Below are 27,159 nucleotides of genomic sequence, written 5' to 3'. Positions count from 1 at the left end.
CTGTTTTTTTCTCCCTATAGTCTTCCTACACTGTGTATAGGCAGACAGCCGTCAATCAGCAGGTGGAGGGAGTGGTGTAGCATGAAGCCCATTCTCCTGCATATTAGGAGAACAGATGAACAGAATGATTTAAGTAATACATAGTTTTCTTTAGCATTTCTGTCACTAGCTTATGCTGCCCTCATTTCAGGCAGCATAAACTAGACAGTGGCAGATTTGCTTAGAGGCCGGGTTTACATATATCTGGCGGTGCCGCGGCATTTCCCTCCAGTGCAGGAGAAAAGCGCCGGAGGGAAACGCATCTTTGAACTGATCCCATTGTTTTCAATAGGACAGTCCAAAACATACGGCGTGCAATTAGTGTCCGCTGGACCGGAGGTGTGGCAGAACTGATCTTGCAGCGTCCTGATGCACCGCCGGAACGGTGATGCGGCAGCCGCATCCATTGATGTCTGTGGAGCGCCGGAGGCCCTGCCGGTGTCGACGCATGCATTTATGCACCGTCCGGCTTTTGCCTCCGTTGCTCCAAGTAAAGGTGTCCCCAGCCCCCACATTAACCCCTGTGACCCCAGCCCTGCAGCACGGTGGCCCCTGGCAGGAGGGGTACACTCTATAGGAGATGTCCTCGTGTCCTGCTGCCCCCAGTAGGGGGCTCCGATCTGATTTGCCCCCCTCCCCCCCCCTATAGTAGTTCACCTTCTCTGATGCTGCCTTCTATAGCAGCTGACCCTATAGTAGATGGCCCCCTGTTAGGTGTACCCCTAAAGTAGACCATCTACTTTAGGGGTACACCTCACAGGGGGCCATCTGCTCCTCTACTGCTGCCCCCTAAAAATAGATAGCCCCTGTATGTAAAGAAAAAACTGATCACAACTGATGTAATAAACTTATGGCAACTGATTGCATCTGATGCCAACTGATGGTTTTTATCGAAAAAAAGAATAGAAAACCTGATGACAACATCAGTTGTGGTCAGTTTTTTCCCAAAAAACGGAAACGCATGCATCTGACATAAGTAAATCCAGCCTAAGTTAAATATATGTTATATTTCCAAATGTTATGAAAAAGCCCTACTGCCTGGTGCAAGTCTGTTCACTTCAAGTAATATCTTACCTAGTGTTATATGATACTACTTTGGGAAGCACAAGTTGGAAAATAAAGTGTCTTCTATGTATAGGGAGATCTGTGTTGCAGAGAGGATACACATTAGTTATGCATTTATTCTGTTTGGAAATGCCACTGTCTGCTGTTTCCGATAAAGCGTCCCCGCTCTCGTGAGATCAGGTCTATGCCTGTGACTGTATTCCAGGGAACTGATCTGTTGCACATTTTAATTAGAAGTATTTTTCATGTCCCTGTTCAGATTTGTAAAGTGACAGATTTAGAAGCTCTTGTGGGTTGCTTATACCACAGTTTATAAAATATATGAAGAAGGGGAGATGATTTTTTATTTTTTTAGTGATTTTTTTTTAAAACCTCTTTTAGGGTGTGTTCACATGTACCGCATTCACAGCAGATTTCAGGCTGCGAGTTTTGCAGTGAAATATGCTAAGATACTCTGTAACAGTATATATCTATATATACTATACAGAGATCCACTAAACAGGTACTGTAACATAATAGTCTGTGGCCCCACACCAGTTGAACAGAGCATACAAAAGCAATCTTTAGGCCTTACTGGTGGTAAAGAAAACATTTGGAATGTAATCCAGAGAGCGAATAGTTATTATTGGTATATAAAGAGTTACTAGATTTCCATATTTTTAGGAGTGGTGGCTTTTTTCCCGCCTTACTTTTTCTCATTGATTTTCTAAACATTTCTTTGTTCTGTTTAATGTTATTTTAAATACGATGCCGGATTCATGCTGAGATTTGGCCCTGAACAAGGAGAAAGGCATAAGATTCCATGTCCTTAGTAAGATGCATCTTTGTTCTTGGATTAGACACGGTCACGTGGTAAAGTGTAGTAAAGTCTTTTCCAGTCTCCGTTACTTTCAGGCGCTGCGCTCGCTGGGCCGGGGCTTGTTACGTGCTCTGTGTTCTGGTCTCTGCAGGGGATTGATCGATGCTCAGACAATTCTCTCTCCTCTGCGGCTATGATCAGTATTGATGATAAGCCAACAAGGTCTTTCCATGGAACATTTATTTTAACTTGTATTGTAGATTTTACAACCTGGTCTGTTCTTTTTCATTAGAGCTTCTTCTTTAACACTGAAACACATGATGTGTTCCTGGCCGTATGTCCTGTTCTATACAGTAATATCTTGTAAATCTCTCTTGTATTGATGCCGCATAACGTCCAAAGAGCTAGGCACATGTGCTCCGGATCTTGTTGGGAAGTTTAGTCCAGACCCCATATACTGATGGATTTGAACAAACTGGTGATACATAAGTCACATACGGCGCTTGCCCTTCATTTGCAATGTATATGTGGGTTACTTACATGTTCGTTCTTTGCAGGTCTGTTATCTTATCTGTACAAGCTTATAGCTAAAAGGTTATTTTCTGATAATTTACCTTTGACCGTCTTGTCACATATTCATTTTAGGAGATTAGACTTTGGAGGGATCTTGTATTAGTACGTCTATCTTTTCCTAGGATGATGGGCGCTCGTTTGCTCCCCATTTTCCACTTGCTGCCACCACTACCACATGCGGCGGCAGCGAGAGGGTGAGTGCAGGAGGGGCCACTGGGAGCTGCGGGGGGGGGATAGTGGCGGTCTGCTGCCGCCACTCCTATTTCACGGGGTGACAGCAACAGATCGCTGCTATTACAGTAATTTGTTTTTCAAAACGACTGCAACAATCAGCCGACATGAACGATGTCAGCTGATCGTTGCCTTCTATTCCACAGGACGATTATTGGCCATAACGAGTGATACTTGTTCCGTGGAATATCGCCTTAAGGCTGGGTTCACACTAAGTTTTTTTGCAGTCTTTTTTTTTTTTTTTTACCATCAGGTTGTTTTTTTTTTTTTGCAAAAAATAGATGAAAAAACTGAAAAACAAATAATATTTGTGTGCATCCGTTTTGTGGGTACCACATTGTGTTTGCAAAGGAATTGCGATCAAAACACATGTTTTTGTCAGCATACACAAAAACGTGGGCATGTTTTTGTTGTACTTAACAAAAAAGGATGCATTTTGATCCTTATTTTTTTATAATGGAAGTCTAAGAAAAAAATTGATCAAAATGGATGCACATAAATATAAAAAAAACTGGAAAAAAAAGTTTTTTTTAATCTTAAATGATAAATTACCTATTTGGTCACCTAGATTTTTGCCATTTATCTTATTGTTGGAAATTATTTCCATTTGAACAGCTTATTACTTGGATTTATGGGGAATTAAATCATTACATACATATTCTTATGCCCCCTGGTGGTGGTTTGATTCACCCACTGCACGACCACTTGGTGTGTTCAGCGTGCCGGTCAGAAGGAGTTGCTAGTGTGTTGCTGGTTCTTATTAACTGGCCTACATGAGTGAGAGAATCACTCTGCGTCCTGTGTTCAAGAGGATGCTGATTCCTAGAAGTAGGCAGACAATTACACAAAACAACATATGATTTTCAGGCTGATGTGTGTAAATATGACAATTCCTATGGGTCTCATTACACCCATCTTGGCCCTTGGTATCAGGAGACTTGCCCTGGCAGCGGTGTTAATAGCTGAACCGTGTCCAACAAGTTCATACCTGTAGTAGTGCTAATAACCAGCATCACATTTTATGAGGCTGCTTTGACTTTGCTGTATGCACTTGAAAAGTTTTTACACTGTATGTCCGTAGCCCCCCTTCTGGCCACCATTTAGCAATGTGGCTTGGCATTTTTTTCTGGCTGTCTGTAGTGACATGAGATTGGCATTTAGCGTGTGCAGTGGCCCATGTAATGGCGCTCTTTCTCGATGACCTGCTTTTTTTTTGTTTCGTGTATTTGCATTGTTCCCTTGCTGCATTGGAGTTCTGAGCTCGACTCAAGAACAACATCTGCATGGAGTTAATATATTCCTGTGTTTCCCTGGTTATGTCTCCATACTCTATTTTTCAGAGACATACTGTTTGCTTCACTAGCTTTCTAAGAAATTTGCCCTAGTGTATTTGTATGTGTTTGAAATGAATACAGTAGCTAATATAAATGGGCGCAATCTCCGTATAACACTGCAAGATGTGCTGGTTGTCAAAGAAGTTTAAAAACTTCTGTCCAGAAGAATAGATGACGCCCTGTTCACATCTGCATTGGAGTCTCCAGCATACTAATGGGAAGAATACCTCAACATGCAATACTGTTCTTCCCGTCAAAACTTTAGACCCCACAATAGAACCTAATGGATGCAGTTTTAAGTCAACCTGGCGTTCAATGACTGTGATGAAACAAAAAGAGGTATTCCAGGGGGAAAAAAAATCAGTTTTCCACTATCCACAGGATAGGGGGAAAGTAGGAGACCACCGATCTTGGTCTCAGGCCCCGCTGGCTCTGTTTGAATAGAGCCCAGGGGTATGGCACATGACCCATGTCTCTATTCATTTCTATGGAGCCGATGGGGAAACGTTAATTTTTCCTGGAATACCCCTTAAAGTATCCCTGTCATTCGAAATAAATTTCATACTAGTTGGTGGTCTTTTCTGGCACCTTTTTTTTTTTTTTGTGATGCCAGTTTTAAGAGAAAACTTGATGCATTTAAAGGGTAATTCCAACAAATATTGTACATTTTGAATTTACCTAATTTTCACAATTCCATATGCACACCTATCCCAGGTGTAGAGTTTATATGTGGATGTGATAGATAGTGTTATTTCCTGCCAGTGATGCATTACATATCAGACACTGTGATGCAGTGTTGTCACCACATCGGAGTTTCTTATGGAAAGAATAACAAAGTTTAAATGGGTCAGTAGACCTGCAAGTAACTTTAATATTAACCTTTTCTGTAGGAAAAATTCCAGCATGGTAGATAATGTTGCTGTTCCATTCATGTGAATAGGGATTGTAGGAGTCCATGCCACTAGAACAACCCCATCCAAATGAACACGATTTCAGTCTCAGCAATTTTTGCATCATAATCTGCTGCATGTGAACCAATCCTTACTCTTCTGTAAGCAGTATTTTCGCTTGATATAGGCTGAATAGACTTAATAGAATAATGTCCTTTAGCCAGTTGTTCAGTTTGATGGGCACAATTTTCCATCATTGGCACAATAGCAATCTGTCGAGTACGTTACTATGACATGACAGTAAAACAGTGGTGAATTTTTCAGTAGCGAAGAATGGTGATGGATGCGTCTGCCGATTCCCCGGGTTGAAGGTTACGCTGTGAGCGGCCATTAATGGTTCATTATATAGCCAGAGCAGGATTTTTCGTCAGCCGAACTCTGCACGCTTGATCCTGCTGTATAAACAATATCTAATAGATCCCTTGAGCTGCGGGTTGTGTTCAGCACACAGCACATTAGGCAAGTAATGCAGCCTTTTGTTTCCTCTGATGCAAGCACATTATCTCAACCCTTCCTTAAAGACAACTCCAGGGAAATGTCAGCCTTCCTGTGTTTTATTTCTCATTTATTTATCAATCCATCTTAGGTCGGAGTCAGTGGTTTTTCTTTGTTCCCATTGATGGCCTTCCGATTATGTGCACACTTTTTAGATGCCAGCATTGTGTGTAATGGTGAGGAATAACACTGCTGGCATTATTGCATCTAGTATAAATAATAATATCACTGTGTTGTATGATGTGCCAGTATATGGACCGGATCAGCATTGAATCAGCCTTTCGTGATCTTGAGTAATTTCTTCAGTATGTAAGATATATTTCATGTCGTATGTATGAGGTGATCCCTTTGGTACCCACATGTAAACCTAGTGTAAGGAAATTAACCCCTAAATCGCAGGCCTGCGCAAGTTTTCCCATTTAGTGTAGGATATACTTGTTTCCATGCTTACCAACTCCCAGTATGAGGAACCTTAAAGTGACTCTGTACCCACAATCTGACCTCCCCAAACCACTTGTACCTTTGGATAGCTGCTTTTAATTCAAGATCTGTCCTGGGGTCCGTTCGGCAGGCAATGCAGTTATTGTCCTAAAAACAACTTTTAAACTGGCAGCCCTGTGCCAAACGGTTGTGGCCTAGATTGTGTATGCATTAGGCTGGCACACCCTCTCCGTCCCTCCTCCCTGCCCTCCTCATCATTCGGAATGCTCCAGGCAGATTGTCTCCTATTCATCACCTGTGTCAGCACGGCACATGGGCTGGATAGTTATGGCACCTGTGCAATGTTCAGACAGGAGAAAATGTTCTAGGGGCATTCCTAATGATGAAGAGGGTGGGGAGGAGGGACAAAGAGGGTGTGCTGGCCTAATGCATACACAATCTAGGCCACGGCAGTTGGGCACCGGACTGCAAGTTTAAAAGTTGTTTTTAGGACAATAACTGCATCACCTGCCGAACAGACCCAGGACAGATCTTGGATTAAAAGCAGCTATCCGAAGGTACAAGTGGTTTGGGAGGGTCAGATTGTGGGTACAGAGTCGCTTTAAGGGGAAAGCATTAGATTACTCATACTATGCTACCTATTGGGTCACATTGTACCCAGTGAATGCTCTACAACAACATCATAGGAGCAAAACAGCTAAAAAATTGGTTGTGCAATATGCGTCACATGTTAGAAACCAGTAGTGCACAATGGACACCGTTGACTATACTGGATATTTTGGGCGTCAATCATGTTGTCCAGCTTTATTCTTTATCCTTCTGCAAGAAACTTAACATGATATACGGTTCTGTATAGACAGTGGGTGACATATGTCACCATGTGCGTAGAAAGGGCATATTAATGCTTAGAAAACGCTTCATAATGTATACCTGAATAAAGAAGTCAAAGACAGTGTGAACATGGTCTTGTGGACGTCAGAGAAACTGCATGCCCTTTTACAGCAATATCCTGCAGAATATGGGTCCTATTATACGGAGCGATTTTTACGACTTAACAATCGCGAGATTGTTAATCGTTCACCATATTACACAGAACAATAGTTGTTAGTTGCGATTGTTACTACAATCGTTATTATGATCGCTTACTCCTTCTGATCACAGCAAAACAATAAACAATGTGCAATTACACTGAACGATTAGTGAACAAATGCGGAACTTGAGCGAACGAATGTGGAATTACAGTGAACCATTAACGATGATTTTAGGTTCAGATCTAAATCAAAGTTCAACGACACACGAGCAATTTTTCGATCATTGCCTGCAGTTACACTGAACGATCGTCCCATGCAATTACACAGATCGTCCCATGTAATACGGCCCTAAGTGTCAGCCCCTAGCCCTAGGTCATTTGCCTTATTTACAGCATGGCCGAATGCCATTATGGCCACTATTTGTTATTGGTGAATTATACACAAAGTACATTTTTAATAATCTTGTCTCATTTGGAATTTGATGATGAGTGGGTATGAATGGTGATCTGTTGTCGATAGCCCCCCTTAGCCGCTTAAATATCTTTTTCCTCTGTGCTTCTAGAAACCATTCTACTGGGGACGTGCCATAAAATGTATGTCATACAGTTGTGGTCGCCTAGCATTTTATTGTAGTGCAGGCTTGCACAGAGCCTAAGGCTGGAGGTATGATGGAGCGGGGAGGTAGGAAGGGATCAGTGGGGACTCATCACAGCGAGCTGTTTTGTCTACCGCTTCCAGCTTGTCTCCTTTACAACATAAAGCTATTCTCCAGCACTCAATGATAGGAGGGATGCTTACGCATTTCCATTGTTTCTATCCTCCTGGAAATGCTGAAATTTTAATATACCAGCATTTGCCTATGAATGTTCTCAAGTGCAATGGAATATTTCAACCTTCAGGCTATGCAGACTTTGTATGCATGTACGTCACAAGGTAAAGGCAGAAAAATCCAATATCTGTTTATTTTTAGTATAGTTTGCATTGCAGCTATACTGCTGGCCTGGTAAGATGATATGGTTCCTGTGCAGCAGTGCAGAGGCAGCAGGTTAGTCTCCTTGGTGCCGCAGGCTCTGGCAATGATGACCTACAGGCTCATGGTTACTCAGGCAGCTGTGCTGCTAGCATTATATACTGCAGTCATCTTCATTTTTTCCCCTGCAGTATTATCTGGTTACTTTGTATACAGTCATCGTTTTAATGGAGAAGTAATATTTATGGCGACCTTCCCAGTCTATCAGCACTTGCCCATATTCTTTTCTTCTTGGTTGAACATATGACCTGTTACGCATTTACAGTCTCATTTTTATGCCATCAGTATCTTCTCAATGGGGGTTTGACATGCAGCAAACTAGCGTTTTTCCAGAGTTGTAGCATCTAAATGCATTGTGCCGCTGGAAGCAGACAGCTCCATACCTTGTGTAGTGGCTGTGCTGGGTAACTGCAGTTCAGCTATCATTTAAGTGAGATACAGTAGCCCAGCTTAGTCGCTAAACAGAATATGTAACTGCCTGCAGTTTTTTTCACTGTGTATGTAAACACCTTGGCTCAGGCTGACTTGTGATCAGGCAGGGGTGCCAGGTATTAAACGCCCACCAATCAGATATTAATATCCATGTGAGGGTTCTCCTGGTGGAAATGTCACTGACATCCCCAGCAACGACTTCTGTCAAATAGCCGTCTGTTCATTGATCGATAAACAGGACCTAAGAATTGTCTTCAGACTGCCCTTTCAGCTGTAAGAGAAAGCCACTATGTATAAGCAGCTGCAATTTTGGTGGACTCCACTCATCTTAAAGGGTATCTAGTATTAACATAGCCCATACTAACTGCTTTTTATTGGTATGAAGGATGCAGATGGGAACGGTGATGCTGAGCCCAACAATGTCCTCAGCTTTCCAGTCCACTGATGGCATAGTTTCATCAACATTAATGGGGATTAGGCTGTGACATCACTCCCAGCCTGATGTATTAAATATTGAAGAAGCGGAGTCTCCAGTGGGCTAAGAAAGCAGTGCGCTGGGATAGCTTATTTGCGTATAAAGTTTTTGACCAGTATCTCTAGAAGCCAGTGCAGATTTGATAACTGAGGACGTTGCGTCACTGTGCTGATCTGCCCATACATATAAGTTATATTAATGTTAGATTGTCTTTCATTCAGCACAATACTTACCCAATATTTAAAAAGCCAAAATACTTGTCTTGTGTTAACACCCCCAAGTGAAGGCCCTATTACACAGAGCAATTATAGATTAAAAATTTGCTAGAACTATCGAAAATGAGCGATTATCTGTCTGTGTAATAACACCTAATTATTCATTGTATGGGTTGTCCTGAGCAACAATTAGCGACCAAATAAGGACATAAAAACAATCGTTCATACAGTAATGGGTGAATAAGAGAAACAGATCGCTGATTGCTCCTAGGAAGCAATGCACGTAGGATTTCACTGCATTGAGCACTTAACCGGCAGTGTTATCGTTTGGCTGGTCTCCCTGAGGTCAGCGATCTTTTTCTCTTATGGCTCTACTAGGCATTGGTCCCACCTAGCCTGAATCCTGCCCCACGTTAATGAGGGGCAACACCCCGAAACAGCGGTCTGTGGATGGATACCCAGCCTTGGGTTTTCCCTTGTCATTACATTGACTTATAGGGCCACCTAATATGGTGGTTTTGGTGGGTTCCCAACAGGAGCCACTCCCTGGCTGGGTCCTTCCTGGAGGGATATCTGGCTAGTCCTGTGTTTCGAGAGTCTTTAAATGAGGCTCCACAGGCTCTTCTTTTGCACAGTAATGGTTAAATGTAATAGCCTCTGAATCATTCACCACAAAATCGCTAGTTTTAACTCGCTATTGATCGCTATAGCAAATCTTTAAATCATGTAATAGGGCCTTGATTTGACAGTGCCACCGAAACACCAGCTATTAGGTGGGGTTCGACAAGCTATGCCCCTTCCGCAGCTTCAGTTGAGTTTGTCCTGATAAAATATTTACTGTTGATAAGTATGTGGCCTTTGAGTGGTCGGCCATGGTTGTCCCTAGAAAAATCGACTTGCTGGTGATGCTAGAAACACAACTGGATCACTCCGATGGTCTCTCAACTGAGACTACCCCTTTATCTAATAGTTCCGAGATGAATCTACACATATAACATGGGGAAATTGGGGGATGGTATGGACTTGGGCTCATGTAAGTGACTACGTAGTCTGAAAGGAACTGTGGAAAATTCTAGCTTTATAGAAACAGCCATAAATAAATTTCTAGATAATACATGATTGTGCAAGAGATAAGAGGATGAATACAGTATATACCATCACTGCAGCGCTGTGTATTGATCTGCAGGCTTACAGAGTGCACTAAATATCCTAGCCCATGAGATTTAAAGGTGAACAAATACTATCTGCATGTTCATTTCTATTCTGGGACATATATTCACCTTTCTTTTTCTACTTACAGTCAATACTTGTAAATCTGTTACATCCCTATTTACTACCGTCAGGATGCTGCGGACACTACAGAAATTGCTGCTGTACAACCTACAGAGCAATATAAAGAACATGCATGACTAGTTATTGAGTTATCCCGCTTTAATTTATATGCTTTTCACATGAAACCGCGGGACTGATGATCCATTACATAACCCTTCCAGTATATCCTATTGTCACACTGGCACAGAGTTTTCCATTTTTCTTGCATTTCAGGCCTTTATGACTTTACTTTCACTTTTACACATCCAATATCGGAACGTGCCACTTGCCTTTAATGTTGTTGGTTTCAGTGCTGGTTAGGCTGTCTATTCTACATGGTGGGAGAAGGATATGGTTCAGACGGCAATAACCACATGCGTTCTTGGAGGATTTGAAATTTATTGTAAAGGTCTGATCTGAACTGGTAACCTTGTATTGTTTACTGCCTTAGAGCAGCGACACGTAGAAAGCAATGTTTCTCCCTGTACAGTATGCATATTTTCTGAGAAGATTTTCTTGGTGTATATAATTTACCGCTATGTTGTAAAATGTTACTGTACATTCTCAGGTCTGCAGATATGTGACATAAAGCAGTTATCACAGGGGCTTATATACTTTTGAAGAACTGTAAAGTATACTTGCTTAAAGGGGTATTTTCAGCATTGAAGACAGGATAAGGTATATCTAGCTCATTGATTGGATCAGTGAGGGTCACAGAGGTCAAACCCCCATGAATCATAAAACATATCACTTTGTGAGAGAAGAATACCCCTTTAAGGGGTGTGAATGCAGTAAAGATGGCCAAATCATTTGATTTTAATAAAGAGAGAGTACTGGGTACACCTTCTCGAAGCCCCTTTGGTTTTAACCAAGTGGGTACATGCCCAAATATGATTCTATATGTCAGTATATTCCCTAAAATAAAATGGGTCAGAAAACGCTCTTCATAAAAGAACTATTGCTTTCTTTGTCAGTATCATTCACATAAAGACCCTCTCATAGTTGTTTTAGCTCCCCTACAAATAAAAGCTATGAGCAGATGCCTCTCCCTGGAGCTGTATGAGGGCATTGAAGGAACATGGGGTCTGCTGTCTTCTCCATTGCAGATCCAGGGTCTGCTGGCGTTGTAATGAGCACTGCCTTACACACCAGTAATATACGGTTTATATATTACATTTATATTATATGTGTTATTGGGGTCTCATCTCCTGCCCTTCCTCCCTAGATAGTAGCCATTCCTGCAGATTAGATAAATCAATAATTCTGATATATCTTACCTAGTGTGTACACGCACTGACCCCAGTGCTGGAGTGATGTTCTTTTTTGTATCTGGTTAGGAAGGTGTCATTGATGTATCGGATTATTTTCTGTCCTCCATATGAAGCTGTGTGGGTGCATGCAATTCATGTACGTTTTCATTGTCTTCTCCATTATTTTGGAGACAAGCGATAGTTACATTACCCTGCACTAGAAAGATCTACAATGAGACCAAATCCATCCAGGTCTTTTTCGTTATATGACGGCCTGTTGTACCAAGGCTTTGTCCAGTGGGTTAAGGGATCACTCAGTTTGGCATACTTCCAATGGGTACAGGTACAGGCCTTATTTATATTTACAATGGTGCTTCCCATTACTGGAGATATTAACACCTGAATTGTTTCTGTTCACAGGAGAAGCTCCTCTCAAGGTCTCTTCAGAGAGGTGAAGATCTTCAGTTTGACCAGGTAAGAGCCGCCACCTGCAGTGGTCATAGTGTAGCATGGCATTGTGCCGCTGAGGACTTTGGGGGGGGAATTTATCAATTCTGTTGATTTGGGGTTTTTGTGTCAAAAGTTGCAAACGTGGACATAGCTTTATTAAACATGGTGTAAAGTGAAACTGGCTCAGTTGCCCCTAGCAAGCAATCAGATTCCAACTTTCATTCCTCACAGGCTCTTTATAAAATGAAAGGTGAAATCTGATTGGTTGCTAAGGGAAACTGAGCCAGTTTCACTGTACACCATGTTTGATAAAGTTCTCCATAGTTCGTGCTTACAATTAAGGCCCCGTTCACGACTGCACCATTGCTATCAAGTAGAACAACAAATAAAATAAGATCCCTTACGTGTTGGACCTTACCAGTGCCCAGTGAACCCTATTGAATTTAATGGTGTTTGTTGAGTTTTTGTTAGTGTCCTGTCTTTTACCAGACAATATAGCTCTGCATGTGGCTTTATTTTGACTCAGAATTTCTGCAATACCGTAAAGTGCACTTTAGATAGGGACTTTAAACCACCTCCTGTAGCACCCCCAAACTGTAGTTTGGGGTTCATTAAGTTACCTCTGGCATCCAACCTCGGTACATGAGAGGGTCTTTTAGTGGCTCCCCTCCTATGGCCATTAGCAGAACGCCTCATGCTGTGGCTTACAGGCAACTAAGATTTGGTTTTGGAAACAATCTTTGTAACGCTTTAGGGTTATGACAGGTGGGTCAGTTTGGTACAGTTTTGGGGGATGATACTGGCTTGTGTCTCTTATTCGGCAATGCCCAGTGCATGTCTGGTAAAGTAACCTGTTTCCAGCCTGTAGTGCCATCCTTCTCTATGCTTACATGCGGAGCTGCTGCAGACACGTGCACGGTGTCCATTAGTAAAGTCTGCAGGTGCCAATAATAGTTTGTCCAGGAATGTCATTACTTTCCTTTTTTAAAACAAAAGTTGCTTTAGTTTTCTCAATTAACCTCACGGTCCGGGCTGCGGGGTTTGTTTAGTATGGCTTTGTGAGCTGTGACTTTGCCAAGCTGAGCTAGCAGTAATGAGGAGGATCACTGTTGGCCCGACCACTTAGACTTGGCTCATTTTATTAACCGTTTCCCTTAAACATTTTTACATGCGGAGTGCCAATTAAACATTTGTTTAGACTGCTGCCAGAATCTTCTACTAGATATAGATATTAACCAGAGTTATCTTCAAGTAATGAAGTGGAGGAGAAGTATTAACTCTTTGTGGCGGCCAGGAGCCTGGAATGCATCACTCAGCAGTCGGCTTTTACGCTTCTCTGCTCCTAAATACAAATTAAAAAAAGAATGTGGGGAAGAACTAGGGCTGGGCGATATGGCCTAAAATTTATATCACGATATAATTTGATGCATGCCCGATATAACGATATATCACGATATATAAAAAAAATTTTGCCAGTCATCAGCCCTCCCCTATGCCTTCAGCCCCCTTTGTGCCAGTTATCACCCCCCCTTGCCAGTCATCAGCCCTCCCCTGTGCCATCAGCCCCCCCTTGTGCCATCAGCCCCCCCTTGTGCCAGTCATCAGCCCCCCTTGTGCCAGTCATCAGCCCCCCTTGTGCCAGTAATCAGCCCCCCTTGTGCCAGTCATCAGCCCCCCGTTGCCAGTCATCAGCCCCCCGTCGCCAGTCATCAGCCCCCCATCGCCAGTCATCAGCCCCCCGTTGCCAGTCATCAGCACCCCCGACCCCCGCCCCCCCGGTGCCAGCCATCTCACCCCTCACTGTTTTCCAGGCATTTCATGTGCCAGCCATCATGTCCCCCCAGCCAGGGCCATCATCAGCCCCATGCCAAGCCATCTGCCGCCCGCCCCCGACCCCTCTGCTACTTACCTTTCCTGCAGGGCTGGCTGATGGAGTCCGTGAGGCGAGACGGGCCGCGTCTTCTTCCCAGCATGCACTGGGAGACCTGACGTCACACGCATCAGCGCGCTAGCGCGCTGACAATGCGTGAGCGGAAGGCCCTGCAGCGCGGTACCACGGAGCGGTAAGTGAGAAGCTTATTCACTACCGCTCCGTGGTATATCGCGATATGACGATATGCCAAAAATCCATATCGTCAACCGAATTGATGACGATATTTTGGCATATCGTTTATATCGCCCAGCCCTAGGAAGAACATGACGTCCCTGCAGCTGCCCGTGCATCGGGCTTCTCTTTCCTATGCTAGTCAGCCGTTTAATGCTGTGTAATGTTCTGTTCTTTATAAAGCTTCACTTGTGAAATTGCAGGGTAATAGCATACTGAGCACATTTGAAAAATAGTCCCTTTCTGGAAAATACTCCTTAGGGAGAGTATTTAATGGATTTAGCAGTGCCATTGACTGCTTGTCCAGCTTAGAATGCCCATTTTCATTTACTAAATTCTCTGTTATTAAAAGGGGTTCCCTTTTCAGGAGGAGTACAATTATAAGGAGTGTCTCTTGCTCTGGATAACCTGTCCTGTGGTGGTGCTGCTGGGGAATGGAACCTTTACTGCCAGGGTTCCCTGGCATAAAGTGACCCACTAGTGGGTCTCTCTGCCTGTCAATCATCCTCGCACTGCGTGCTGACTGGCAGAGAGCCGTGACTAGTCACTGGCCACTACCTGTCCCGGTGACTAGTTGTCATCTATCTCACAGTGTCACGCGGCAGACTCGGCTGGTATGCTCGGGAAGCTGCGTGGTAGTTCTATACTGTACTGCTGGGAACCATATCAGCACAATCGAGCTGATTGGTTCACTTTAAAACCAGTCACTCCAAAAATGCCCGGAAAGCTATATGTACAGTGTAATAAAGACCCTTGCACTTTTCCAGACATGTAACTGACACCTATGAGCTTTGCACATACACTCCAAAAACAAAGTTTGTAAATGTCCCGTGCTGTATGCAAATTACCCTCAACTAGTCATGTGGGCGTTCCTCAGCGCCAAACTAGTCACCGATGGTGTGCTCGAGTTGGCTATAATCCTTCCTCTCTGGGAGCTTAGGTGCTCAGGGACGGCCCCTCTGGACGTGATTCTTAATTCAGGAGCCTGCTGCATGTCACAGAGGGTCTGTCTCTGAGCGCTGACTCTTTCAGAGAGGTGGGATTACAGCAAAGTCAAGCGTGCTATCTGTGCCTAGTTTGCCCTCATGACTAGTGGAGGGTAATTTGCATACAGAAAAATTTACAAGCTTCGTTTTCAGGGAGTATGTGCAAAGCTGAACACTCGGACAGACCTGGCCATGCTCGAGTTGTGCTCTTCTCTAGTCATGGTCAGCCCCAGTGATCTGGGGGTTAGTGGGGTTTAGTGCAATACCAAACACAGCTCATGGACAAGGGTGGCACTGTTTCTTGATAGAAAAGCAGACCAGTATTAATAATCCTGCATAGTATAGATTATGATGACAAAATGGAACCGTAATACATAGCTTAGAGAAGTATAGTTGTTAATATAAAAGGTTTGCACTGACAGCAACTAAATATTATTTCAAATATGAATTATACCTGGCAAAACATAATTTTTCAATTGTAATAGTTAAATAATAATAATTAAAAGGAATAAAAACCAAAAAAATGCTCCTGAGCCTAGACATTACTGTTAAATAATTGATATGCTGTTGCTATTCAGAATGTCCACCAAATATGTCTTGTGTCAGTGGTCACACATGCTCAGTACCAACTCCTGGAATCTTTTGTACACAGTCCCTGGAGTGGTTGCACGGGCGCTGTAAGTGACACTTCGTATCCGGCAGTGTATCACTTTAGGTGGAGAGGCACTAGTAAACATGAACACAAAGTCCTGAATTTATATTTAAAACCTAAAAAAGTTAAAGGGTTCTTTAGTTTTTGGCCATACACCCACCAGAAGTTAAAAAAGGCACTTCTTCAGAATAAGCATGGGTATTGCTGTAGCATAAATAGAACAATACCAGAAGCTTCTTCTATCTACATGGTACCCGTTATGTATGGTGACTCATGAGGCTCCTTTGCCATAGTTTGCTTTAGGACCCCGCAGAAAGTTCTGCAGACAGATAAACTACGATTAGACATGATCATCTCCTGTTTACTTGTATCTTAATAGGTTTAGTGTTGATTTGAAAGGGCATTAGTAGTAGCAATGTAGTATTGTTGACCTGCACTGGATATGTGGTTGTATTTGTTTGTGTGTGCCCAGTGAGTGCTATCTTTATATGTACTATTAGGAGTTTACTACTACAATATTATTAGCATTGACATCACAAGATAGACTAAGTAAATGTTAATTATTAGCATATATACTTAGTGATAAGCAGTTGCCACTTGATAAAGTCCAATGTATCTACTAAAAGTGGGTTTGCTTGCAGCAAATAAGAACCTAATGCTCGGGAGCAATGTTATGGATCCAGTGGCTTCTGAGCCGCATATTCCTCTAAAGCCCCTGCATGTAGTATTGTTGTACAGCAGCATTCCTAACTGTTAAAGGGGTACTTCAGAGAAGAAAAAATGTTTTTAAATCAACTGGGGTCAGAAAGTTATATAGATTTGTTAATCACTTTTATAGACAAAGAAAATCAAGCCTTCCAGTACTCATCAACTGCTGCATACTTTGCAGGAAGTGATGTATTCTTTCCAGTCTGACACAGTGCTTCTATGGGAATTTGCTACTGCTCTGGACAGTTCCTGTCATGGACAGAAGTGGTTTTTTGGTGGTCTCCAATAACTAAGGCTCTGCGGACCTTTTTTTGCATATTGATGTTTCCCGGGGGACAATGCACCTAGGATTTCACTGCGCTGAGCGCTTTAACCAGCAGCCGACAGCGTATTCTTTGGCTGGTCTCCCTGAGATCAGTCATCTGTTTGCCAAATAGTACTGTACATTCACACAATATGTCATAAATATCTGAGAGATGCATTCACACACCTTGCTCTAGCACTGTCTCCCCCGGCTATAGCCATCCCGCTTTCAGTTGTCTAGTTGATTAACCCCTCTGAGCAGGCTGTTCATGCAGGTTCCATAATCCCCATAGACCTAAATAGGAGTTGCAGTTATATTGTATCACCACAAGCTGTGCTGTTTCTGTACTTGGTCTACCTATGTTGTTTTCTTTCCTATTATTACTCAGTTTGTCTCAACACCACCATACATTACGGCAGAGCAAGACTAAGACGTTTAATGTAATATCAACCAGATTTGGGTCACAGGCTTTAGATCACATAATGTGACTTAGTAATTCCGGTCTGCTATTTTTTCCGCCTGGTTAAGCCCCCAATGAAAGTGAATGGGAAAAGAGTCTTACATCTGCCTTAAGTGCCATCGATCTCTATTGGAGCATCATTGTTGCATGACTGTGCCAAGTCATATTAGATTTGTATCACTATGTAGGTCCTGCATACCTCCATACATTATTCCATACATTATTCTGAAAATGGGTGGTAATGTGTATATCATAGGAATGGTACCCAGATAGGTAGGCCGCAGCTCACAGACAACTTATAGTCATTTTGTGGGTTATAGATGTATTTTCCACCTTATTTTGGAATGTAAAAATGTTGTTGTTTTTTTTTTTTCAGGTGATAAGCTGTATGAGCTCTGTAGCAGAGCACTGTCTCCCCTCCTTACTCCGCACCTTGTTTGACTGGTATAAGCGCCAAAATGGAACAGAAGATGAATCCTACGAGTACAGACCTCGGTCTAGCACAAAATCAAAAGGGTAAGACTTTTAATAATTCGTAATAATAAGTAACTCACTATTTTTTATTTTTATATATTTTCTTATAAATGTGAGGGGTGACTGGGAACTATATATAATATGTGCATTAAATGTCTTATCCAGGGTTAGAAAAACACAGCTTCTTTTTTTGCAAACCCCCCCCCCCCCCTGTTGTGTGTGGTATTGCAGTTCAGCTCCATTCACTTCAGTGGAACTGAGTTGCAAAAGCCACACCCAAACTGAGGACAACAGGGGTTGCTGTTTCTGGAAGAAAGCAGCCATGTTTTTCTAAGTTTGGATAACCCTTAAGGTATAGGCACACATATGCATTTGCTGCAGATACGGAGGTAGTTTGCAGACAAATCTGTAGCAGTCTCCATCATAGAGGGGGTTCCCTATTCACAACGCTTCTTTGATGAGCGAGAATGGAGGGACTCCATATCTGGCATCTTAAAGAGGACCTGTCGCCCCCCCGTGCCGGGGTGACAGGCTCCTGACCCCCTGTTAGACCCCCCTATACTCACGTGATCCCGCCGGGTCCCGCTTCCTTAGCCGGTCGGGTCACGGAGATATCAGCGCCCGAATCGGACTCCCCATTCATTCTCTATGGGCATCTGACTCATCTCTCAACGCGCACGTTGGGCTTCGGGCGCTGATATCTCCGTGACCCGACCGCCTCAGGAAGCGGGACCCGGCGGGATCACGTGAGTATAGGGGGATCTAACAGGGGGTCGGGAGCCTGTCCTTTAAGTCATTCTCATCTTACACTGAAGGCCGTTCATCTGAATCAGTGGTATGTTAATGCTGTATTATATTGCACAATAATGAGGGGAAAGTGAGTGCTGACCTGTCATGTCAGTGCTCGCTTCCCCCTCATTCCCTGCTCACTACCTGTGCTATTACACGCACAAACAGCGAGCAGGGATCCTTAGATGGTTCAGGCTGAACTCTGAAGTTTGTGGCCGACTGATTCTGTCGCTGATCCTATTACCTGGAGCAATGTGCAGCACACCGTTGCTGACATAATCGGGATTTTTCAACGTGTCCTTTTACACCAAATGATTATCGGCCAGAACAGGCGGTTATTGGCCAAGTACGGACGATAATCGTTTTGTGTAATAGGCCCTGAATACTACATTAAATTCCCCTGCAAAATCAGTGATTTACCAGGAGTGGTGATCACCGTAGCTGAAAACCACAGTGGGCAAAATTGCAAGGAAATGTTAATTTTAATTGATAAGATATCAGTTTGCAATAGGACATATACGCTTTATTTTACAGAGACGAACAGCAGCGAGAACGTGACTACTTACTTGAAAGAAGAGACCTGGCTGTAGACTTTATTTTCTGTTTAGTTTTGGTAGAAGTCCTCAAACAGGTAAAGCTTTCTCCTATCCGTGGTGTTTTTGTTTTGTGGTGGTCTGAGCCGTGCTGCATCCTTACGTACAGAGACAGCATGGTGCCTAGTCTCTATAAGTAGGTAGTTTGTGATTCACATATGGCTCTATACTACAAGGCTATCTGTTCTAGTGCCCCACATTATCTGCCAAATGCATAGCCAGAAATCACTATACAGTTACCTGAATATTTTGTTGCTTATGACTATTTCCTCTTACAATGCAGATCCCTGTTCACCCAGTTCCAGATCCCCTAATACAGGAAGTTCTCAACTTGGCTTTTAAGCACTTTAAACACAAAGAAGGGTAAGTCTGTGTCTTATTTTAGATGTTACTAGTCTGACTCATGAAAAACTTGGAGGCAGTAACCTACATATCGAGTGTTTTATAGGAGATGGAGCATTAGTCTTTAATTGTCTTCTGCTTCTAACCCACATGAGAGAGATGCAGATCCTTGCTGTAAGCATGCATAATTTATACAGAGCTAAGAGCTCGTCCCTTCTTGGTAACAAGTCAGAGGTCACTGATGTGATATATGACATCAGAGGTCATGGTTTGTGGCCTTTTTTGTAAAAAAAGAAAGATGTTAGAAGGTGCATAGAGCCTCAGAGGCCAGATAATGTATAGGGAGTGAAAATGCAAGGTGACCCCTGCTTAATATAGGCAATACTAGTAGTAAATAAATGCAAACATATCAAGGATATTTACATGTACAATATATTGCTGATTATTTTCTATGTTCATAGACTAGATTAAGACAGACTGTTCCATTTTAGCAAGTAAACTTGTAAAGCTTCTGTTGCTGAGGCCCATGTTAAGCATGTTCTAGAATGCCAACATACATTCCCCATACATCACATGTACCCACATGGTCCACAGTTCTCTAATGTACCGTGCCACTATTTCCCCCTTGTGTACCGTGTCATCCTCTAATCTGTTGCAGAAGAGGACCGCCACCAAGGTCCCGGGGGTAGAGGAGATGGAGTATTGCTGGGGATGGGGTTCTCCCCGTGTGGTCAAGCTGCAGTCTGCCATCCACCAGTCCACTGTATTTGTGCTGTCTCTCTCTGGGGGGAGGGCATTGTGCCTAGCACTCCATGCTCTCATCCGAATCAACCTATCATCCGGCCTGTCACTGGAATTCCGGAAAAATCCTAAAGGGTGTCCGTGATTATTATAACACTGGGAAATCCGTCCCGATTTCCTGATAATACATCCAGACAGATTTTCTAGACTTGTGAAGGGGACCTAACAGCAGATTAAATGTGATCGAAAAACTCATCCAGGTTGCTGAAACGGGCCTACCTTGTGGATTTCATGTCAATTTCTGTGATTTATTGCTGTAGATTCTTAACTTGAGTGCAAGGTTCATAATCTAGGGGAAATTCTGCAAACAACTCTATTGTTGCCCAGTTCACAATAATTTTTATTTAAAAAAAAAATCCACACCAAGATCTGTACACTTTGGTGTGGATATACCACTGCAGGCTTCCCTGTACCCTAGACTTATAATAGCAGATTCCAGGATTAACAACCTGTAGAGTAGTACTCCTTCAGCACCAGTATATTTATTTGTGGCTACAATAGCAGGCAATCTTTGGGAAGGAGAAAAAGGTGTACAGCTTTAGACTATGTTCACACACAGTATTTCCGTCAGTCAGTGTTTTGGAAATAACATGGATACCTATAATTTATGTATATCAACAGTAAATGTTAACTTTAGATAAATGTGTACAGCATCCGATCACACCTGAACTAGTAATGTAACCCATTGGTCACTATTTTACCTACATTTCCTGTACTGTACATCTGATATTTCCAGATCAATCGTTCTACACTTATTTTCTCACATTAGCCTGCATGGGTTAGGCATTGTAGAAGAAAAACATTCTTTGTCTTACCTTATCTTGTGTACTCATGTAACTGGATTTGAATAAAAAATAAGTTCTTATCGCTTTGTGTACTTATACATTTAGCTACTGATGACATCTATATTCTTTATAGTGCAGGGCAGTAAAGTAATTTATGTGGTTGAGTCACATTCATAGCACTTCTAAAACCTGCATATTACAGCACTGGAAAAGGTGAAATGATCTTGTGGCTGTCAGGCAGACATAGGAAAGAAAGAACATAACCTGACCTGTAGTATCATATAGTCCTATGAGGTAGCATAGTGTCTGGTTCCTATCAACTACTTAGGCATTGGCAGATACAAGTTTGCAGTAATATATTCAGTATATAACCTGGGGTCCATGATGCTTCCATTTGGGATCATTCAGGATCTGCTTTTGCGTGGTGACTGGTTTATACAGTGGCGTATGTCAGCTGTCCTCTAGAAGTTATAATATTGTGTCCAGTGGGCAAGTTGTCACTTTAAAGGGGAATTATCAGCAGGTTAGACCAATCTAATCTGCTGATAGCACCGGGGGACGCTGAGGAGGAAAGGATGTGTCTCACCTCTCCTCTGCGCTGGTCCCGCACTGTTAGTCGGGGTTAACTCCGCCCCAGAGCACCGTAAGGAGCACTGCCGTGTCATCCGGCCCAACCCTTCTAATGATAATCAATGGAGGAGGCAGGCCAGATGATATGGCAGTGCTCCGGGGCGGAGTTTTCCCTGACTGACAGCGCCAGACCGGTGGTGAGGAGGAAGGTAACGCACACAAATTCCTCCTCAGCGTCCCCGGCACTATAGGGGGGCTATCAGCAGGTTAGGTTTCTCTAACTTGCTGATAGTTCCCCTTTAATATTAGATAAAGAGCCATGAACACTTTTGCCTATTGCATTTCTCACTTCACAAGGGTAAGTCACTGCAGGTATAGTAAATGGTAGGACACTGTCAAGTAGAAATCATGTTGCCTGAACATAATCTTTTTTCTCCAAATAATTCTATTGGTACATCATATGGGTTAAACATCTTCTGTAATCCTTTCTGCTTATTTCCATGTAGGTATTCAGGAACCAACACTGGGAATGTGCACATTATTGCAGATTTATATGCAGAAGTCATAGGTGTCCTTGCACAGTCCAAGTAAGGATTTTTTTGTTTTTATGCAGCTTGTCAAGTGAGTTTGTTTGCCTGTGTTTTATGCCATGTTTAGGGGTTAGTAAATGGCCATGGGTCCCCTGCTTTTCACCCTGCAGGGGACAGAGGAGAATATCCGGCAGCATGGCAGTGCATTAGGATTAATTGGAGCTCCTCCTGCTTTCTTTTCATCATTTAGATTTCAGGCTGTGAGGAAGAAGTTTGTCACAGAGTTAAAAGAACTACGACAGAAGGAGCAAAGCCCTCATGTGGTGCAGAGCATCATCAGCCTGATCATGGGGATGAAATTCTTTCGTGTCAAAATGTATCCAGTAGAAGATTTTGAAGCCTCTTTTCAGTTTATGCAGGTGAGTAGTAGTAGTTTTTTTTCCCCTTTAAGGGTCTGTTATTAACTTTGCCAATATGGAAACATTCTTTTATTAGAAATTGTTTCCATATTAGCAAAATATGCCTAAATTGAATGTATTCCAAGACATTATAAATCGAGATGAGCGAACCGGGTTCGGGTTCGAGTCCATTTGAACCCAAACATTCGGCATTTGATTAGTGGGGGCTGCTAAACTTGGATAAAGCTCTAAGTTTGTCTGGAAAACATGGATACAGCCAATGACTATATTCATGTTTTCCACATAGCCTTAGGGCTTTATCCAACTTCAGCAGCCACCGCTAATCAAATGCCGAAAGTTTGGGTTCGGATGGACTCGAGCATGCTCAAGGTTCGCTCATCTCTAATTATAAATCAATGGTATGAATGGACCAAAGTCTACAAGTTTTAGCCTGGTTTTTGTGTTCCTAATAGGGAAAGGGGGAATAAGCTATTACCCCACACGTCTGGCAGCAGCTTATCTCCCTTGAGAACAAAAGAGATTGGATATTGAAATTGAACTGTCAGGACAGTATCGGTACACACACCCTATATATAGTCGTCCTGTCAAAATCGGAGTGTAGCTGGCGTTGCTCTTATGTTTGTGTTTGGCATTTTAAATGTCAGTGAATGCAGACTTAAGTGCATGTTATGCTGTATCATAACTTTTCCTGAGTATTTGTGTTTATGTTTATAATATTAGAGATGACTGTTTCATGTAATGGCTGTTTCTTTTTATTTTCCTGAAAGGAATGTGCACAGTACTTCTTGGAAGTAAAAGACAAGGACATAAAACATGCACTTGCTGGTCTGTTCGTAGAAATTCTTATCCCCGTGGCTGCTGTAAGTAAATCTTTTATTCTTCGACTATTCTTTTTTCATTTACTGTTGCTTACATGTAATTTGTAGCATTGTGCAAGTATTGTCAATACTCATATAAATCCAACAGAGGCAATTAGTGCTCACAATTAAATTTTCCCACCAATGAAAATAAAAAGAGAACATTTACATACAGACATATCTATTCAGACATCACTACAGTTACTTGAACGTGAATCTGATAGCTGCAAATCACATTTTAAACTGTTAACACTGTTCAATAGCTGTTAGGTCAAGGAGACATATGGTACCTTTATATATGCTCCTGTGCTTCCATACAGTAGAAAAATGCTTTTATTCTCCTGTGCAGCGTCAAAGAGGCTTTCCCAATCTCCTGAGATGCTACAGGTTGGAATCCCTCCTTATTACCCCTTCCATGTCCAAGCAGGGGCAGGTATGGGAAGGGGAGAGAGGAGATATTCCAGCTTGTCACAATGTAGGGCCTTTGGAAAGCTCCTGATAAAAAGGATACTATTTGTACCCGTTGTGGCTAAGGTGCTCATTTCAGTACTGGCTGTCGTCTTCTACTTCTGTATGGCGCCATCTAGGAGATATTCTCTCCGAAAAATTATTATTAGTTAGTAGGTGGGATCATGCGAGACAGCGGGCAGATGAAACAATGCGCTGAGGGGCTGAGGAACGCCCCAGTGAACCTAAGGGACTAATTAGCATATGTGATCATAGTTTAATGAAAGGTACCATGTTTCTCCTTGACCTAACAGCATCAGCAATTTGGAAACTGATTTCCTGATCTGTTGACAGATCCAGGTTGCCTTATAAAGGGGTGACACAATTTTTAGAGAGGAGAATGCAGATACGTGGTCATTTATGTATGCGCGCATGTATATAGATGTATAATAGAGAATATAATGATGCATCGCGTGACCAGCCCTAAAACATGAATTATAACTGTTAAAAAAAAATTACTTCCCAATATATTGTATAGGAACTCAGAAAACAGGGGAGGGAGGGGGGATTACAATGTATTATGTCATGTTATTCTATGTTATATTGTGTTATGTTTTGATGTTTGTGAATTTGTCTGCTTTTTTGCTTGTTGTTAATTCAGAGGCGATTGCCTTAATGTAATTGTATTAAGTTTGAAATATAATAAAAAAAACTTAAAACATAAAAAAGAGGAGAATGATAAAGCAAGTAAACGTGCAAAAGCAGTTCGCAAACACTCCCTTAAAACATACATACTCATATTTTTTTTTATAGCTTAATTGGAGCATTTTATTTGCTGTCATGGCTATTAGCCTAAAGAGATTTTATATTGTCCAATATGGGTGTGACTGAATGTTCTTTCATGCCTAAAGCTATTTATATATAACTGCAGGTGCTTTATGTGAAATTCATCTGAATGTGCACTGAGTTGATTAAACACTGCTTTTACATGTCATGTGGATCTGGTACGTGAGACCCCCTCCCCCACATCGATATCAAAGACTTACAGTATCTCTCTCTCAGTTACAGAAGCCTACAGATGAAGTTTACATGATTTACATTAATTTCTTTAATAAATTTACAAACACTGAGCAGGCAGTGTTACAAGTCTATGCTTAGTACTGCTTTACTGCGGTATAAAGAAGCCACCTGTCACTGTGATATGTAGGTGGAATACTGCTTAATACTTCATGTGATACAAAGATGATACATTCTGCCAAAAATAATAAGCAATTATCCTGGATCCATATCTACTCTTTCTGAATAAATTGAGCTGTAATATTACCTAAAAGCTCAGCACTTTTATTGTTGTATGGGTCTTGGACAATTATAAGCCTTTCTTACCTGTGGCCTTTTCTTAACTATGAGGCCTAAAGCTAGGATTTAGCATTCAGATTATTGATACAGAATTGAACAAACAATGTAAGCAATGTGTGTATAGTATGTGTGTGTCTGGCTTGTGGTCAATAAGTACTCAACTCCGTGCCATACAAGTGTCCACAGTGTCCTGTCTCTGTGGTGTGGTGCAACACACCTGTCCTGATAGAAGGGGTTGATTATATATGCCTTTGCATACATTGTTTTGTGCTTATCCCAAATGCTTTAATGGCAGTTGAATAGTTGAATCTATCATTCAATGGTCACTATTGTTTTAGATAACTTCTGTCTATTTGTTGACCACAATGTGCCTGGCTTCCCTGCTGTCCACTGCTTGTTGTTAGGGGAATTCTGTCTTGCAGCAGAGACCAAGATGGAGTAGGGCTTATCTTGTCTTGTTTTGACTGTGTGAATGCAATTTGAGCCTCCCCCCAGAGGGTCCAACTTGTTCATTATTACTTTTATTTATGTTTTCCCAGGCTGTAAAAAATGAAGTAAATGTGCCATGTTTAAAAAACTTTGTGGAGATGCTCTACCAGACCACATTTGACCTGAGTTCAAGAAAAAAACATTCCCTGGTGAGATATTTTAATGTAAATGTGTACACTTGTGAATGTTTATGATTCCCAGGTTACTATTTTTACAGTTTGCACTTCAAGTTCTGACCCTAGAGACTACACGGTTTTGCCAGTGATCCCCCATGATAGCCGCTATTAAGGAGGTGGTGATGTGGATGCTACCATTTAAAAAAAACAATGCATCATGTGCAGAGATCGTGCCCATGGTCAGTCCTCAATGTGTGGCTAGAATGATAAAACAGGCAATATTAGAAAGCTGGTGTGTTAAGGTGTGCTTTAATTAAGCCTTAGAGTCCTTTTACACACACAGATATCTGACCAATTTATCTGACAGATTTTTTTAAGCCAAAGCCAGGAATGGATTTGAAAAGAGGAGAAATCTCAGTCTTTCATTTATGACCTGATCTCTGTGTATAGTCTGTTCCTTGCTTGGCTTCAAAATCTGTCAGATAAATTGATAAACTGTCAGCACCCTAATATAAATTATAGAAATAATTTATTCAGAGCTCCAACCTAGACTGGTAACTCGGAATAAGTAAATAATCAATACAATTAGGCTAGGTTCTTATTGCATTTTCTGTTTGCTTTATTGTCTTGTATTGTATTGTATTGTTTTTTTTTTTCTTTTTTTGCTGTATAGAGGTCTACGTTATTGTGTTCACACACAAAAAAAATAGAAGGAAACTTAAGAAGGAACAAAAGAACACACCCAAAAGATAAATTATTATTAAGAATAACACTGTGATGAAACCATGAGTAAAACTTCTGAATCTGATCCATAATGTCCCCAACATAGTTACATAGCCTTTCTAAAAAGTAGTTGATAGACATCAAATGAACCAAATCATGGAAAACTACATGTAAGGGTATGTTCACACTGGAACTGCAGAAATTTCAATTCTTTGGGCGGACAGCGGATTGAGCTTGAGAATATCATGTCAATGGGACAGGTGTAACTTCAAGCGGAGTCCGCTGTGCAGCCCCCACTTGAAATTTCCATGCGTGTTTTGTAGTGTAAAGTCACACTAGTCCCAATCCCATGTGTATTGCCAGAAAGACTGGATTTTTAGCAGTATTTAAAGGAGAGTCTGTCAGCCCCAAATCAGACAAGTAGCTGCACACCTGGTTGTATGTTAGGAAGAGCAATAAGCTAAATGAGTTTCTTTTCAGTTGATATTCAGGAACTTTCCGATTTGTTCCAGTAGTCCAAGGGATGGTGCTCT

General features: G+C 42.0%; 1 protein-coding gene across 12 annotated transcripts in view; it reads left to right on the top strand.

The window, feature by feature from the left end:
• FRYL (FRY like transcription coactivator) overlaps positions 1-27,159 on the top strand; it is a 209,078-nt gene that overhangs the window by 112,056 nt on the left and 69,863 nt on the right. For all 12 annotated transcript variants that reach the window (XR_011363936.1, XM_069977609.1, XM_069977607.1 and 9 more), the window contains 8 exons: positions 12,092-12,145; positions 17,712-17,851; positions 19,133-19,229; positions 19,475-19,554; positions 22,196-22,276; positions 22,470-22,638; positions 23,406-23,498; positions 25,838-25,936. Coding sequence is in view for 11 of the 12 variants with exons in the window: in XM_069977609.1 (XP_069833710.1) it covers positions 12,092-12,145; positions 17,712-17,851; positions 19,133-19,229; positions 19,475-19,554; positions 22,196-22,276; positions 22,470-22,638; positions 23,406-23,498; positions 25,838-25,936 (813 nt within the window). In the remaining variant the exon portion in view is untranslated. The remainder of the gene's footprint in view (positions 1-12,091; positions 12,146-17,711; positions 17,852-19,132; positions 19,230-19,474; positions 19,555-22,195; positions 22,277-22,469; positions 22,639-23,405; positions 23,499-25,837; positions 25,937-27,159) is intronic.

This window comes from Dendropsophus ebraccatus, chromosome 7 (genome assembly GCF_027789765.1).
Source record: "Dendropsophus ebraccatus isolate aDenEbr1 chromosome 7, aDenEbr1.pat, whole genome shotgun sequence".
Lineage (NCBI taxonomy): Eukaryota > Metazoa > Chordata > Amphibia > Anura > Hylidae > Dendropsophus > Dendropsophus ebraccatus.
This window is presented reverse-complemented; position numbering and strand designations above follow the sequence as displayed.